The sequence below is a fragment of the Etheostoma cragini genome, chromosome 22 (genome assembly GCF_013103735.1).
Source record: "Etheostoma cragini isolate CJK2018 chromosome 22, CSU_Ecrag_1.0, whole genome shotgun sequence".
NCBI classification, from domain to species: Eukaryota; Metazoa; Chordata; class Actinopteri; order Perciformes; family Percidae; genus Etheostoma; species Etheostoma cragini.
This window is the reverse complement of record NC_048428.1, coordinates 15,081,266-15,095,407: the sequence shown is the minus strand read 5'-3', so window position 1 is coordinate 15,095,407 and position 14,142 is coordinate 15,081,266. Positions and strand designations below refer to the sequence as shown.

The following is a 14,142-nucleotide window of genomic DNA, read 5'->3' as shown; positions in this document are numbered from 1 at the left end:
TATGAGTCAAAATGTCAAATCCACACAGTTCAATCTTTTTTCCTTTTAAAAATCAAGGGATCCATGAATGAGTAGATTAATTTTATTAAAAAAAGCAATGTTATAGTCTAAACTTTTATAATATGTTATAACAACTACTGTATTCCTACATGTAGTGTTTGCATAAAGTTATGGCCTTTAGTTATGAGTTTATTCAGATTTTTCTAATTTGTCGCTTCTCTTTAGTACACACTTAATGTATGTTATCTTTTTTTTGTTTTGTTATGCATCCATTTGTTCAGACTGGACTTCCAGCATTTTTTTTGTCCATCTAAAAGTTTTGTGCAAATTATTGGGCTCAAATCCAGCTCTGCATATTTACTGTACATGACATAAAGTAATTTCACAAATTCTGTAGTACCCCACTTTGTGTTTAATAAAAAGACATTTATAAAAGATATTAAGTCCATAACTATCTTTTACTATATCTTTTGAAAATGTTTCCAATCTTTATTTATATCCATTCTCTAAAAAGTAGATGAGGAAGCTGGGCTTTAGTCATCTTTCACTATTTCCTTGCTTGCCCCGGGGTTACATGAAGATATAAAGCATAAGAAGTGGCGGGTTCTGTTGCTGCACTTTACACATATGATCCCAGAGCGGTTGGTACATATGAGTTCTCATTAGCTGGGATGAAAACCACCAGAAAATCCATTTGTTGCCATGGTGATGCTGTCCTCCCTTGTCCAATTTCCTTCCCTCCTTTTTATAGATAGATTTATTCAACTTTTTATTTTTTCAAAATGTTTACTTGCTTTTTGTTCATTTTAGATATAAGACAAACTTAATATAATAAATAAAAAAAATAAACATAAATTATAAGTTATTATAAAGGGGAAATTGATATGTGTATACATATAGGATATACACACTGTAATTTGAATGTTAGTGGAGATCATTTGGAAAGGCTCAAAGTGAACTTGTATTATTCTCTAAAACACTTATTTTGGTTTGGCTCTTGGGCAACACACTTACATCCATATTCAGTATCTCTTGTTGCTTTTTATCCAGTTTATTTTAACTATAGTTAAAATGTACTTTAAAAAATATTAGCCTTAAACCCAGACAGAGTATCTTAATCACTGGATTTAATGTTGCAGTCCGCCACAAAGAGCAGGACAGCTGATACTACAGGTTTTAGTGCTGTCATTTTCTAACAAAATTTAGTTTGAAAGGGAACTGACTTGTAATTTGTATTAATCAATCAAATGCAACCAAAAGGTGTAGGATAAACGTTCTGCTAACATTACTGTTAGGTTGTAAGGACTTTACGATTATTTCCTCTATAGTGGAGTGAACCCTAAATACCTCCACACGTTACAGATGGTTCTGTGTCATTTTTCATTAAGAACCTTGCTAGTTTTCTTAGTTTTGCATCAGCAAGAGAACAATAATAGCCTAGTTTAGTGATAGGGCCCTCTGCTTGAGTACAAGCAGCCTATTGCGCTTTTACTGTTCATTATTAATTCAAATAGGTCATTATATTGATTTGAGTATTAATTAATTTCCCCACCTTTGATCGACTTAGATTGAATTTATAATAAAAACGTTACACTCATAGCAGATATATAAAGAGCCTAGTGCTGCATGAGACACAGGGTTTAATATCACTCAGATGTGCCGATCACCAGAATGAGAAAAAGCAGCTCTTAGTTTTGATTTTTAATTCCATAGCCCAAACCATAACCCAGTAGTTTTATAAACCTTGTGACCTGGTGCCTTTTCTGAATGTGTTGTACAGTGTTACAATCAAGAAGTGTTTGAGATGTTCCTTATTTTTCATAATGAAAATAGTATACTAAAGTTGCCAGTGGGCAAAATGCTACCTCAGTCCCCTACAATAGGATTTTTTCTATCTTTGACACATGAACCATTGTCTGTTCAAAATAAATGGAAAAATATAAAGTGTATATATATATATATTTGGGGTCTTTTCTTGCTGTACTGAGCTCGCACCGAACCGTAACTTCTGTGCACCGTCACATCCCCACTGCCTTATATAAAGGATGTTATCATATCTTACCATAAATGGTACCCTTTAAAGTGAACAGATGGGGATGTCCTCTTTATCCTTTACTCCCACTCTATGTCCATGATGGATTCAACCTTAAGCCATACAATAGCAATCTCAGTGGAGTCATGGCCTTTAGTTATGAGTCAAAATGTCAAATCCACACAGTTCAATCTTTTTTCCTTTTAAAAATCAAGGGATCCATGAATGAGTAGATTCATTTTTTTAAAAAGGGGAAGAAGGCTTTTCAGGACAGCAATGTTGTAGTCTAAACTTTTTTAATACGTTATTACAACTACTATATTCCTACATGTAGTGTTTGCAGAAATCCATCATATGAGATGTCACTTTAGGATGGAGTTATTTCCAGTGAATTAAATGTTTTTCATCTCCATGGAGAGAAAAAGAAAGAAGGAAACAAAATTAAAGCCAATTAGGCATTTCATAAAATAGTTATAATTTTGAAATGCTTTTGCTTAACTCTCCATAGATATGTACTTTCAAACCTCCTGCGATAACTGGAGGATTACATTCAAATGTTGTTTGCCTCCATTGCTGCAATTTCACCACACTTTCCTCTTGTTGAAGTTTTGCGAACAAGTAGCACAACCCTCAGTGACAAACAACACTAATCTTTCGCTAGACTTAATGCCTCTGTTAATTTGTTTACCTTGATCAAATAGACCTCATCACTTGAAGAATTTTGTCTCCGGAATGTGTTTGGTGGGTTCTGCACTATAACTCAGCACAGTCACTCCATTTGTCAGAGAGAGCCCTGACAGTCAGCCTAATTAGTTTGGTTGTGACAAAGGAGCTGTCTTGTGGAAACAGAGAACATCAATCCATGAAGGCATGTGTTTTCATAATGCAGCACATAAAGTGAGCAGAAACATGCCTATTAGGCATCGGGTGAAACTGCATCTTCAAAAGGGTCTCATGATCTGTTTGGTTGAAAAGGAAACGCTTTAAAGGTGCACTGTAAACATGTATTTATTTGTCAGATTATTTTGCATGTTTTGATAAAATGCCAAGGTGTTATTTCACTCCTGGAGTTTACACACAAATTACAATGGAAACATGCCATGTAAGCTGTCAGTTATTGATATACAGTAATGATGTACTGCCTGGCATCTTATCTGCCTTGTTATCAATTTTGGGACATCTTTGTAGATCTGTATAGTCAGTGTTGGAGAGTAGAATATGCCCATCCATTAAATAAAATCAAATGCTAAAAACATTTCCTTTCTTTAAATTTTCCATTTTATGGACTTTTATCATATCCTCTATTACTTTTGTAGACATTTATTTTATAAAGAAAAACAAGAATTTGCAGTCTTTCTTCAAAATGTTGTCTCGCTGCAGCAGGACGGGACAGTCAACGGAGTCATCTATCATTTAAGAGTCATAGCGTGGGCGCCCAGATAGCTCAGCTAGTAGAGCAGGCGTCCATACATAGATGTTTACTCCTCGATGCAGCGGGCACGGGTTCGACTCCAACCCTCTGCCCGTTGCTGCATGTCATTCCCCCTCCCTCCCCTTTCACTTCGTCAGCTGTCCTGTCATTTAAGGCCTAAAATGCCCAAAATATTATCTTTAAAAAAAAATAAAGATTCATGACATGTGTGCATGCATGTGTGGTGTGTGTATGCGTTTCATTTTGAGATATTAACACATCAAGATATTAATGTTATTAAATATTTATGAATCCAAGAGAGTTTTATCCAAGTTTCTGTGAGTGTGTCTGTTAAGGTGCCACCACAGAATAACTGAATACACTTCATGTGTGTATTCATGTTTTTTATGTAGCAAGGCAGAGCATTTACTACTTTTTTACATCACTCACTATTTTACTCACTATGTTATAATTGCCACAGAAAGAGGGAAAATGTATGGAGACTCCTAAACGCATTTTCTTTCTTTTTTGTGTAAGCACAAAACAAAAATTTGAGAAGAACAATATAACATCACAATCAAGTATTCAAAAAAGGTAGCATTTTGTGCAGGTCAAGATACTTTGTATTTTTACAGTGAAACCTTTATTCCTGATTTGACAATTTAGTAATTAATAATGAAGTCCTACTGTCATCTTCTTTCTGTCTCATGCAGAAGCTTCGGACTGCAAGCGTGAGCAGGATGAAGGCAAAACTTCAATTGACCTGAAAAATTGAGGTAAAGTGCTGTACAATTTCCTATGGTTCTTCCACAAAAGAATTCACGCACACACATAAGATGAAGGGATTTGATGCCCCGTGGAGAGCAGACTTGTAAGTTTTCTATCTTTAGAGCAATCTTTGCCAGGTTTGAGCGAGAAGAAGAGACTTTTTGTAGCCTTGTGGCCTCTGATGGCCTCGAGGAACCTCTGGATGCTCTGTCCTCCATTTGCAACCAGTGTTTGATGTTGATTGGGGAAGATAGACTAACTGCAATCCGTACAGCAGCTTTTTGTTTTTTACCAGCAAGAGAAGCAGCAGCAGTTTTCTCACACTAAGGCGTATTGATTTCCCCACTTCCTCCAAAGATGGTATGCAGTAAGTCGATGTTACTTTGCATTTTCATACCACCGTTGTTTATTTGCGTTGGTAAGTATCAAAGCACAGGGGGAAGTAAAGAAAATTAAGAGTAGATTTGACCACTGTGAAGCTGCATGCAAGATTGGCTACTGTGTAGGGTAAAAAAATCTATTTTCCATTTATCTCATCTCAGCCCAAAGAAGCGTGGCATCTAAATAGAATTTAGCCTGCTGTGCTGATTCAGTGCAGTTGTTAATGTGCATTAACATTCATAGCCTGACTTGTTTTATCTACTCCTGCATTTTGTTTGCACACCTTGCTGTTCAGCACACAGTCACTTTATATGTAATGAAGTCTCAGTGGTTTTCGGAGCCTGTTCACACAAAGTAAAAGGAGCAAGTTGTTTGTGTTTCCTGGATGTTTTGTTTGGTTTTGTTTGCTTGTTGGTTTTGAGTTGTGGAGACAGGAGTTTTGAGCACCATAGTTCATGAAATTGTTGTAATGCTGCTGGTGTGACTCAAGACAAATCTCCATGGTGACAATTGACTGATTGCTAATCCCTTCCAAAGGGACAGTTATTGTCCAATCATACCTTAACAATGGGGAGCTAGTCATGGCATGTCTGTCAAGGTTTGGATTTCTCTCACAGTGTGTTGAAGCAGTGTTTGGGGATCTAGTAAGAACAATATTCTACATTCTGAGCTTGGAGGGTGGTGTCTTTGTTTTTAATCTGTATTTGTTAGCATGTCCATCTAACTAGCCTACAATTTACAGCAGTAATCAAGTATTACACTGTCCAAGGAGTACATTGTAAAGTAATTACATTAGTTTGAAGGTTATAGGTCACATTAAAAAGACCCTTTGGTCTGTTGTTTTTCAATGATGTTGCTTTATGTCTTCTACATGAAATGTCAACTGGTGACGATTGTGACTTTTGTGACATGTAGCTTCAGTCTTTTGTCATTATATCATGTAGCCATCAAGTGCATATTTAAGACCACTTTTAAATGTTTTAAAACATAGCATTAGGTGACCAAAATACTCATTCAATGGTCATCTTCCCTCTTGACCCTGCTGGTCTTGGTTGTCTTTTCCAGTTTATTTTTCAGAATCCTGAAGATCCTAGTGAAGAGTAAAACTTTCATGTATATTATTGCAAACACAGGCTCTCTCTGGGTTGGCATCAATTATGGCATCCAACAATAACTGTCCACACTAAAATTGACTAGATTTACCATCAACACCAATTGGACATCCACATAAAGGGTGGCATATTTCCCCTTCAATTAGGTCAATAACTTTTATAGTCAGCACATCAAAATGAGAAGCCTGCTTCTGTCTATACCTTCTATTGTTTTAAAAAGAACCAAGACTTTTGTGTGTCAACACTGCCACTGTTATCATTGAAACTGCATTATGTGCATTATGAGAAATGAACACGAGTGACAAGTGTAACATATATTTAAGAGGGGTGTGGATTAGCAAACAAAAAGCAACATGCATGGAAAGGCAGATTACAACCAGACAAAACAACAAAAATATTGTGTTACTCTTTCAGAGTTGTAATATAGCCTGTCCAGTTGTTGTGCTATATTGAGGTTGGCTTTACCAGACAGGTAGAGACACAACTGGGTCAGTCAGCTACAATAGACATGGAGCATAATACATAACCACAGCTGTCTATGAGCTTTCCTCATGTCACTGTAGGCCATACCTGACAGGCCTGGCCAAACCAGCAGATCGTGTGTGTGTGTGTGTGTCTGTGTGTCTCAGGCAGAGAGCCAGCATGACCCAACTTCAGCTTTAGTGCAGGGCTGCAGACAGCTGTGCCACAAACACGCTGTTGTGGATCACCGCGAGGGCCTTTTATTTAGGTCACATTCTGTGCTTCAGTGGCCAACAGAAGGGATCTCTGTCAAGTGCAATGAATACCTTTAGTTGGACACAGCCCACTTTTTAAGTGCCCGGCAAGAAGCAGTCACTGTGCGTGTCTGTGTAGTATGCTATGTATTGCCCGCTTTGTGCGAGTTACCTCTTGTGAGTGTATTGCAGATGAGGTTAGGGATTGACCACTGAATTTTTTTTTTTTCACTCTAACAATGCAAGTATAATATTTTGGCTTATTCTCTCCCTGAATGATTTGATCCACTGGTTTAGTACAGACAAGGAACTGCATAAATAATTTCCCCAATTTTTCCATTAATCCAGCACCTAGTTTATAGCCATGTCAAAGAAAATAACAGATCTGACTCGCTATATTCATGCACCTAAATACATCATGCATGTGCTCTATACAGTGCCCTCTTGTTGTGTTACGTAAACATAACAACTGACATGATATTTAATTCCGCTGCTCTGTCTTCCTCATTTTTTCTTATGATTCCTCCCTTCGTTCTCTTCCTTCACCTCCTCCTTTATTTATTTTTTATTTACCACAGTGGCCTTTGGTAGTGCATTATAAATTACAGTAATGAAATCCCCACACAGGTTTGGCCCCACTGCTGTTACAGTGCTACATCAGGGTGCATAGTCTGTTATTAGTGTCTCGTTAGCTTCAACTCCAGTCCATTGGAAACAGTGTGGGTTCAGCGGCTAGCCAGCCACAGCCCCAGATGAGTAAGGAAGGCAGTTTTAGGGCCCTGATGGATGCCATTGTTTTCATGTCACCATGTAAGGGAAAGGTCGTTTATTGCCGCTTGCCTCGACCGGCCCAGAAGCTGTCAGCTGGGTTTTACTGGCCAATTAGTTTGCCCTTAGAGGAGAACTAGAGGAAAAGTGTGGGATCAGGCTGGGATCATTTGTTGTGTTTGTGGGTTGGTGGATGTGCATGTGCGCACACTAAGCAGGTGTAATGTGAAGCAAAAAAGAAATGCAGTTTTTGATTACTAACCCTGAGCAAATATAGCACACACTAGAGCTGGAAATAGAGTTGAACTCTTCTTGATACCTCTTCGGGCTTTGATTCTCTCTGTTTCCTCGATCCCCTGTCAAGCTTTCACTGAAATCTAAAAGATGACAACAGGGAAGTGGGTGAGGAAGCTTGAGACAGACTTGGATGTCAGGGAACAAGCAGCCAAGTGGCTGCTATATTTAGGAATTCTCCTTTTTGAAGTTTTGAAGGACAAAAATAAAACAATAGGTCCAAGTCTCGTCAACATCAGTTTTCTGCCCAAAAGCATCTTCTTCAAATTAAAGCAGATAAATACACTGTGCTTTTGAGTGCATGCAAATATGAGATATTTATAACTCTCTTTTCTGTCTCTCTCTCTCCTTGTTTGTTTGTTATTCCTCATGGCTGTGTGTTTCTTTGTAGAGCTAGTGTTGGGGCCTGTGCAGACTTTCCGCTGCAGCAGTTGGATGTGCACGTCGACCCGGCCACGATGACAATGAAAGGCCTGTCCAGCAGTCGTAGTCACCACCACACGGTGACCTGCGACCCCTCTTATGACTCCATGACCATGGGGCACTCGGACCGTCGGTCCTACTTTCTCAACCCTGGGGAGGCTCATCCTGCTGACCACCCCTGTTACACCCAGCGCAACTCCTTCCAGTCTGAGTGCGATGCCTACCCTGACCTGGCCAGCTGCACCTTCCCTCGCAGACATTACAGCTCTCACCATGAGCTGAAAGAGGAGTGTGGCCCTATGGTGCCTTATACTGGGCAGACAGGGAACAGTAAGGGAGGTGGAGGAGGTGGTGGAAACAACAACCGAATCCCCTCAAATCTGCTAGAGCAGTTTGAGCGCCAAGCACCGGTGCAGCGTGAAGGCTACCACACACTGCAGTACAAACGCACTGCAGTAGAACACCAACGTAGTGACAGCCCTGGTCGAATACGTCATCTTGTTCACTCTGTCCAGAAGCTTTTTACCAAATCCCACTCCCTGGAGGGGCCCTCAGGGTCTGGGGGTGGCGGGAGTGGGAGGATGAATGGCAGCAAATCCAGTCCTGATGACCCACCCTCCTCTTCTGGCACCCTAAAGCACAGTAAGCGAAGTAAGAGCAAAGACCGCTCCAAGTCAGAGCCTAAGATGCAAACTGCTATCTCAGGCTACTGGAGCTCAGACGACATGCTTGACCGGGAGATGTGCCTCTACCCCCATCACCACGGGGGCAGCAGTGGAGGCCTGCCTTCGGGGGTCATGACTATGGGGCGCCACCCAGACAAATCCCAGTCGCAGTACTTCATGGAGTCCTACAACACCATCAGTGCTCACTCTCTCAAGACGTCACGCAGCAATAATGATGTGAAATGCTCAACGTGCTCCGGAGGCAGCAGCGGAGGTATGCCAGTGGTGGGCACCCTGGATGGCAAAGTGCAGCTGAAGAAGAGCTCGTGGTCTTCTACTCTGACGGTGAGCCGAGCAAGAGAGGTCTATCAGAAGGCCTCAGTCAACCTAGATAAAGCTCTAGTGAAAGCAGAGCAGGGACGCACCTGCCACTTCCTACAGGTAGGACAGTAACAACAGCCCCACCTCTCGCATGTCATGCTTCATGCATCCTGCGGTGTAAGCTGCTCCTCCATGCTTCTGTTATTTCTGTGTGTGTGTGTGTCCTAAGAGGGGATGACTGGGTGAGCATAGACACCATCCTTTCATTCTATGTGTCTTAAATAAGTATTAGTTTCCTGTTGACTTACCCTGGTATCATCATAAAATATTTAGCAAAATCATTACATGTCATCTGCTCATCTGTGAATGAATGGGGAAAGTAAAAGGCAGAAAGTAAGAGTGAGGGAGGATAAAAGAGGAGAAAGTTCTGTGTGGCCTTGCATTTTAACAGCCTGGAAAACAGAGCGAGCAGATCAAGGAAGGATGTTGTCGCTGCAGTACGGCAACTTTCTCCCAGCCGCAAAAGAGCTATCGCTTTTTTTTCTTGAAAGGAAGACAGAAAGGAAAAACAACCTTTCAAGGAGCTCAGCCTGACAAGTTAGTCTGCAGACGTTTTTTGAATCCTTAAAACAAGATGTGCTATTAGCTTCACCGTCTGTGTTTTATGTTCACACATACATGTACTCACATGCACACATTTAAATGGATGCTGAACCATTTTCGTGCGCTTGTGCGACATTCACAGTACATTTTTAAATATGCTGCAAGGGTAATTGGGTAATGGGATTAAAAGTATTACTTCATTTAGTTTATAACATTTCCTCCATAACATTATATTCCTTTGACATCATCACAGACCCCAAGACGTTAAAACTGTCTGTAGTTGCCCCTGACATCAAAGTCAGCTTGGTTTCCTAGATACAAACCGGTCTGTTAAATGATTCTCGCTCTGGATCTCATTTCTTTCACTTCAGAGCTAGTGCCCTAACAGCCACTCACATTGGGACTGCAGTGGTTCTGCTGAACAAAACCCCCTTTGTTTTCCCTCTCTCTCCATGTTTGCTGTCTTTGACCCTCTCTCTTTTTCAGATTAGAGATGGGAAATAGCTTTGCCTTCTTTTATTTTTACCTTCATTAGTGTGTGTGAAAAGTCTGGAGAGTACGCAGAGGCCAGGGTACTGCAACATTTTGTCAAAACCATTAATTCCGTGCTTTTGATATGCTGCATGCATCACAGAACAGACAAAAGGAGGCCTTCGGCACAAACGAGCTTATGGTATGATCAAGCCGGACCCTGCATTGATACGGTTACTATCGAGTCTTTTAAAGCATGATAAGTGCTCTGTGATACTATTATTTATATTAGCACAGTGTAGAAAATGTTCAGCCTTGCTTTTTATTCATGTGGAAGTGTATCTGTACAAATTCTAATGTCTGGAGGGTGACCTGTGTTTGGTCCCGGTTTAGCTTATCCTCCCCTAATCTCTACAGGTGCCTCAGGATGACTGGAGCGGTTTCTCTCCACTGGGGAAGGATGACGAGATCCCGTGCCGGCGGATGCGCAGCGGCAGCTACATCAAGGCCATGGCCGAAGAAGACAGCCCCGACTCGGACTGCAGCCCGAAACCCTCGCCCAAGGTCCAGGCCCGACGAGCCAGCTATCTAAAGGCCACACAGCCCTCCCTCACAGAGATGACAACACTCAAGTAAGCGTCTATTAGGACTGAAACAGAAAGTGCTAAATCACAATTTCCCAAACCCTAAGCAGATGTCTTTAAAGTGCTTGTTTGTACCCAACCAATGGACCAAAATATAAAAGTTTTAGATTTAAAATATAAAACAGCAATTCCTCATATTTGAGAAGCTCAAACTAATCAATCATTTTGCCATTTGTGCTTGAAAAATGTGTTGTTGATTAGTTTCTGTCATCTACATTCATCTACTTAATTGATTAATTGTGACAATATTTATGCGTGTTCATGTGTGGTGTACAGTAACCATATGTCGGCCTGTACATGCTTTTGAACATTATGTTCAAGTGTTCACTGTGGTCATACTGTGCAGTTTCAGTGAAACAGATGGGAGGGATAAGGGAAGGAAAGGAAAAGAGAAAAATCGACACAGAAGGAGATGAAGACAGTCAGTTACTCAAGCGTCTGCCTGGCAGCAGGCTGGCTTATGACTGTCAGTGGCCACAGCTTAATTATCTGTTCTGTGTTTACAACTTCTATCTTCATACAGTTGCTGACCTCTGAATCTCTACAATGATACAAACACAGTGAACAGACTGAGCCTTAATTGAAAATACCTGATGCATGTTCATCTACTGCAGTCTCTTCAAAAGAGCCATATTCTGAAGAAATGCATTGTGGGTTGAGAACAGGCAAGACAGATATTTTCTCGTTTCTTTTTGAAAGATCTGAAGTTAAAAGCCGAGCTTCATCATTTACATATTTCCATGAACTTGTTTCGTGTTGCATAAGGCATTCTCTGCTCAGCCGCATATATTTGACAGCGTGAGCTCATAAAGTATTCAGCAATATTAGAGTCCATCAGGAAGATTTCTCACTTAGCAGAGTCTTGAAACATACTGCAAGTTGTCAAGTTGACAACATTCTCCCCAATTAAGTCCACATAAGTTAACTTGAGCTAACATCTCTTCCTGAAAGAATAGACCATTCCAATTTTAATCACAAAGTGGGAGCAAGAAGAATGACATCCATAATTAATTATTTTGATATTTGGTGTCTTAGAACTTGTTTTTTTCCTCTTTTAATATGACTCTATTCTGTTAGCATTGCACTGAGCAAAATCATGGCCGCAACATTGGCAAAAAGAAGTTCATTTGAGAAAGAACCATCACACAGGTTTAACAAACACAAATAAACACCAATGCCTTTTTACAGACCAGCTTCTTGGTTTACATTTCAGTAATCATGCGTGGACATATTTTTGTGGTCAATGAAGGATTATTATTGAGGTGTCAAGTGGGCTCACTTGAGCACTAGAAATGACACTAAATGGCTATAATGAGTTGTAATAAAACTATAAATACTATAAATGAATATTCCTTACTTTATTATTATTGTTAAGACGGAACTGTATTATAATAATAATAATAATAATAATAATAATAATAATAATAATGTCCATCATACTGCCTTAAAACACAAAAGAAAAGGGGACATAGTGTGTTATGTTGCAGCATGGGACTGTGACTGATTAGCTGTGTAATATACAGAGAACAGAAGAACACCAGTGGGTGCTCAATCATTGTTACTGGTTGCACACACACACACACACACACACACACACACACACACACACACACACACACACACACACACACACACACACACACACACACACACACACACACACACACACACACACACACACACACACACACAATCTTATGTAAGTGCAAGTGGCCCAGCTTGGGGCCCACTAATGACTTGGATTTGGCCCGGGGAATGCCATCATCATCTGATGGAATCCAGTGGAACAAACCAAGCTGCAGTGCTGCACATTGGAGATAGAGAATGAGGAGGGAGCAACTGACGTCTTTTAACAGTTTGTTTTTGGGAGCTGGCACAAGTCTGTGTTACACTCTGCAGTGGTTCAGTAATCAGCTTTGTTGTTCCATATGTTTCAGAGCCCATTTTTTGACCATTGTGTCCTTGACTAGTGAAGAATTTCTCCTAGGAAGTTGTATGATTTGTTACTCTCACCCAACGCTAACCTTCCTCCTTATTAAAACATACAGAGCACAGATAAAGCATGCATTTAAATGACTGGGATTATTCCTTGCAGACAAACACGCTCAGGAGAAAATAACATCCTTTATTGTCTTCCTCAGTCACTAACAGTCATCTTTCTCTTTGCAGCAAATTCATTTATTCCTGGCCTAGATTTTATCATGTCTGGTTTTTATGTCTTATCAAGAACACACATCTTGAATAATGGGTTGCAGTAATCACAACTCCATCTTTCTGTCCTTCCATCGCTCCAACCACAGTAATCACTCTGACAGTGACTAAGAAGAGGGGGAATGAGGAGAAGGTAAAAGGAAATTGAGGATAGTCAGTTTGGACCGAGATTAATTCTCAATTTAGGAACCATGACAGAAAAACTGACTCGGAAGACAAGGTGAAGCAAGCAAAGGGACTAAGTGAGATGATTGAGAAGATCAGACGATTGAGCAGTCAGACGAGAAAAAAAACAATCCAGGATTACGTGAACAGTCAGTAATGCTGTAGAAATCAACAGATGGCTTTAGCCAGTCCTGATCCTTGACTGGCCGAGTGGGACATGTGTTCATTAATGTCACTTGTTCCATAGAGGGACGCCCTGGGACAGGCTAAACCCCTCCCCCCTTTAGGTGGTACTGATAACAGACTGGGTCTACCATTCAAGTTGCCACAAATGACATCATTGGTTCTGCCAATAATCAGCCCCACAGGGAAATCAAGAGGAGATGTAGATAGAGATAATTGTGTGGGTAGATTCTTCCTTGACTTGATTCCTCTGTGCATCATGCACAGTCAGACTGCAGGCATCTGATACAGATTATTCATACCAATCTCTGAGGTTTAAGATGAACAATTCGATTGTTTTTCTTCTTGCGTTGCATGATGTACCTTCTCATTTGACCCATAAGAGTATCGACCTCCAACAAGAAAATTGTTAATATCATGAAACACTGGCTTAAATATCCATTAAAGGAGAATTCCGGTCGATTTCAACACGTAGCTCTGTTGTTTGAAAATTTGGAGTGTTATTACACCGTGTTAATCCCTTGCTAGAGTTAGCACCCAACAGGCTTAAACAGGGCAAGTTTTATTTTCAAAATTAACCACATGCTTATTTTTTAAAGTAAGTGCTGTAGTACAACTGTCAGGAGACAAGGCATAATTAAGGTAAGTTTGGAGACACCATCTTATTTAAGCATTAAATTGATAGCTTACATATTTTTGTTTCATCTCTTTTTTTGTGTTGTAGTTTGTAGACGGTCCCTCAGCTCTCTAACTGCCGTCTCAACACCAGATCTAAACACAGCTGAATTAGCACTACTTTCATTCATTTCTTTCACATCCACTGCAGTCAGATTCACTGTGTTCACTATGAAGGAATCACTGCACATGGGTAGGCTTGTTTAGTGACATTTTGAGCATGATTAAAGGCTAAAAACACATTTAAAACTTGCCCTGTTTGAGCCTGGTGGGTGCTAACTCTAGCAAGAGGATAGCAC

The 14,142-nt window shown here is 40.2% G+C and overlaps 1 protein-coding gene across 5 annotated transcripts in view; it reads left to right on the top strand.

Annotated features, from left to right (window-relative positions):
• The window catches only part of dlgap1b (discs, large (Drosophila) homolog-associated protein 1b), an 83,606-nt gene that overhangs the window by 34,361 nt on the left and 35,103 nt on the right, over nucleotides 1-14,142 (top strand). For 3 of the 5 annotated variants that reach the window (XM_034861959.1, XM_034861954.1, XM_034861958.1), the window contains exons 3-4: nucleotides 7,874-9,011; nucleotides 10,383-10,597. In XM_034861959.1, coding sequence (XP_034717850.1) covers nucleotides 7,941-9,011; nucleotides 10,383-10,597 — 1,286 coding nt within the window. In that variant the 5' untranslated portion in view covers nucleotides 7,874-7,940. Of the gene's footprint in view, nucleotides 1-4,156; nucleotides 4,220-7,873; nucleotides 9,012-10,382; nucleotides 10,598-14,142 lie in introns of all 5 variants that reach the window. The other 2 variants (XM_034861955.1, XM_034861956.1) reach the window with 2 other exon arrangements.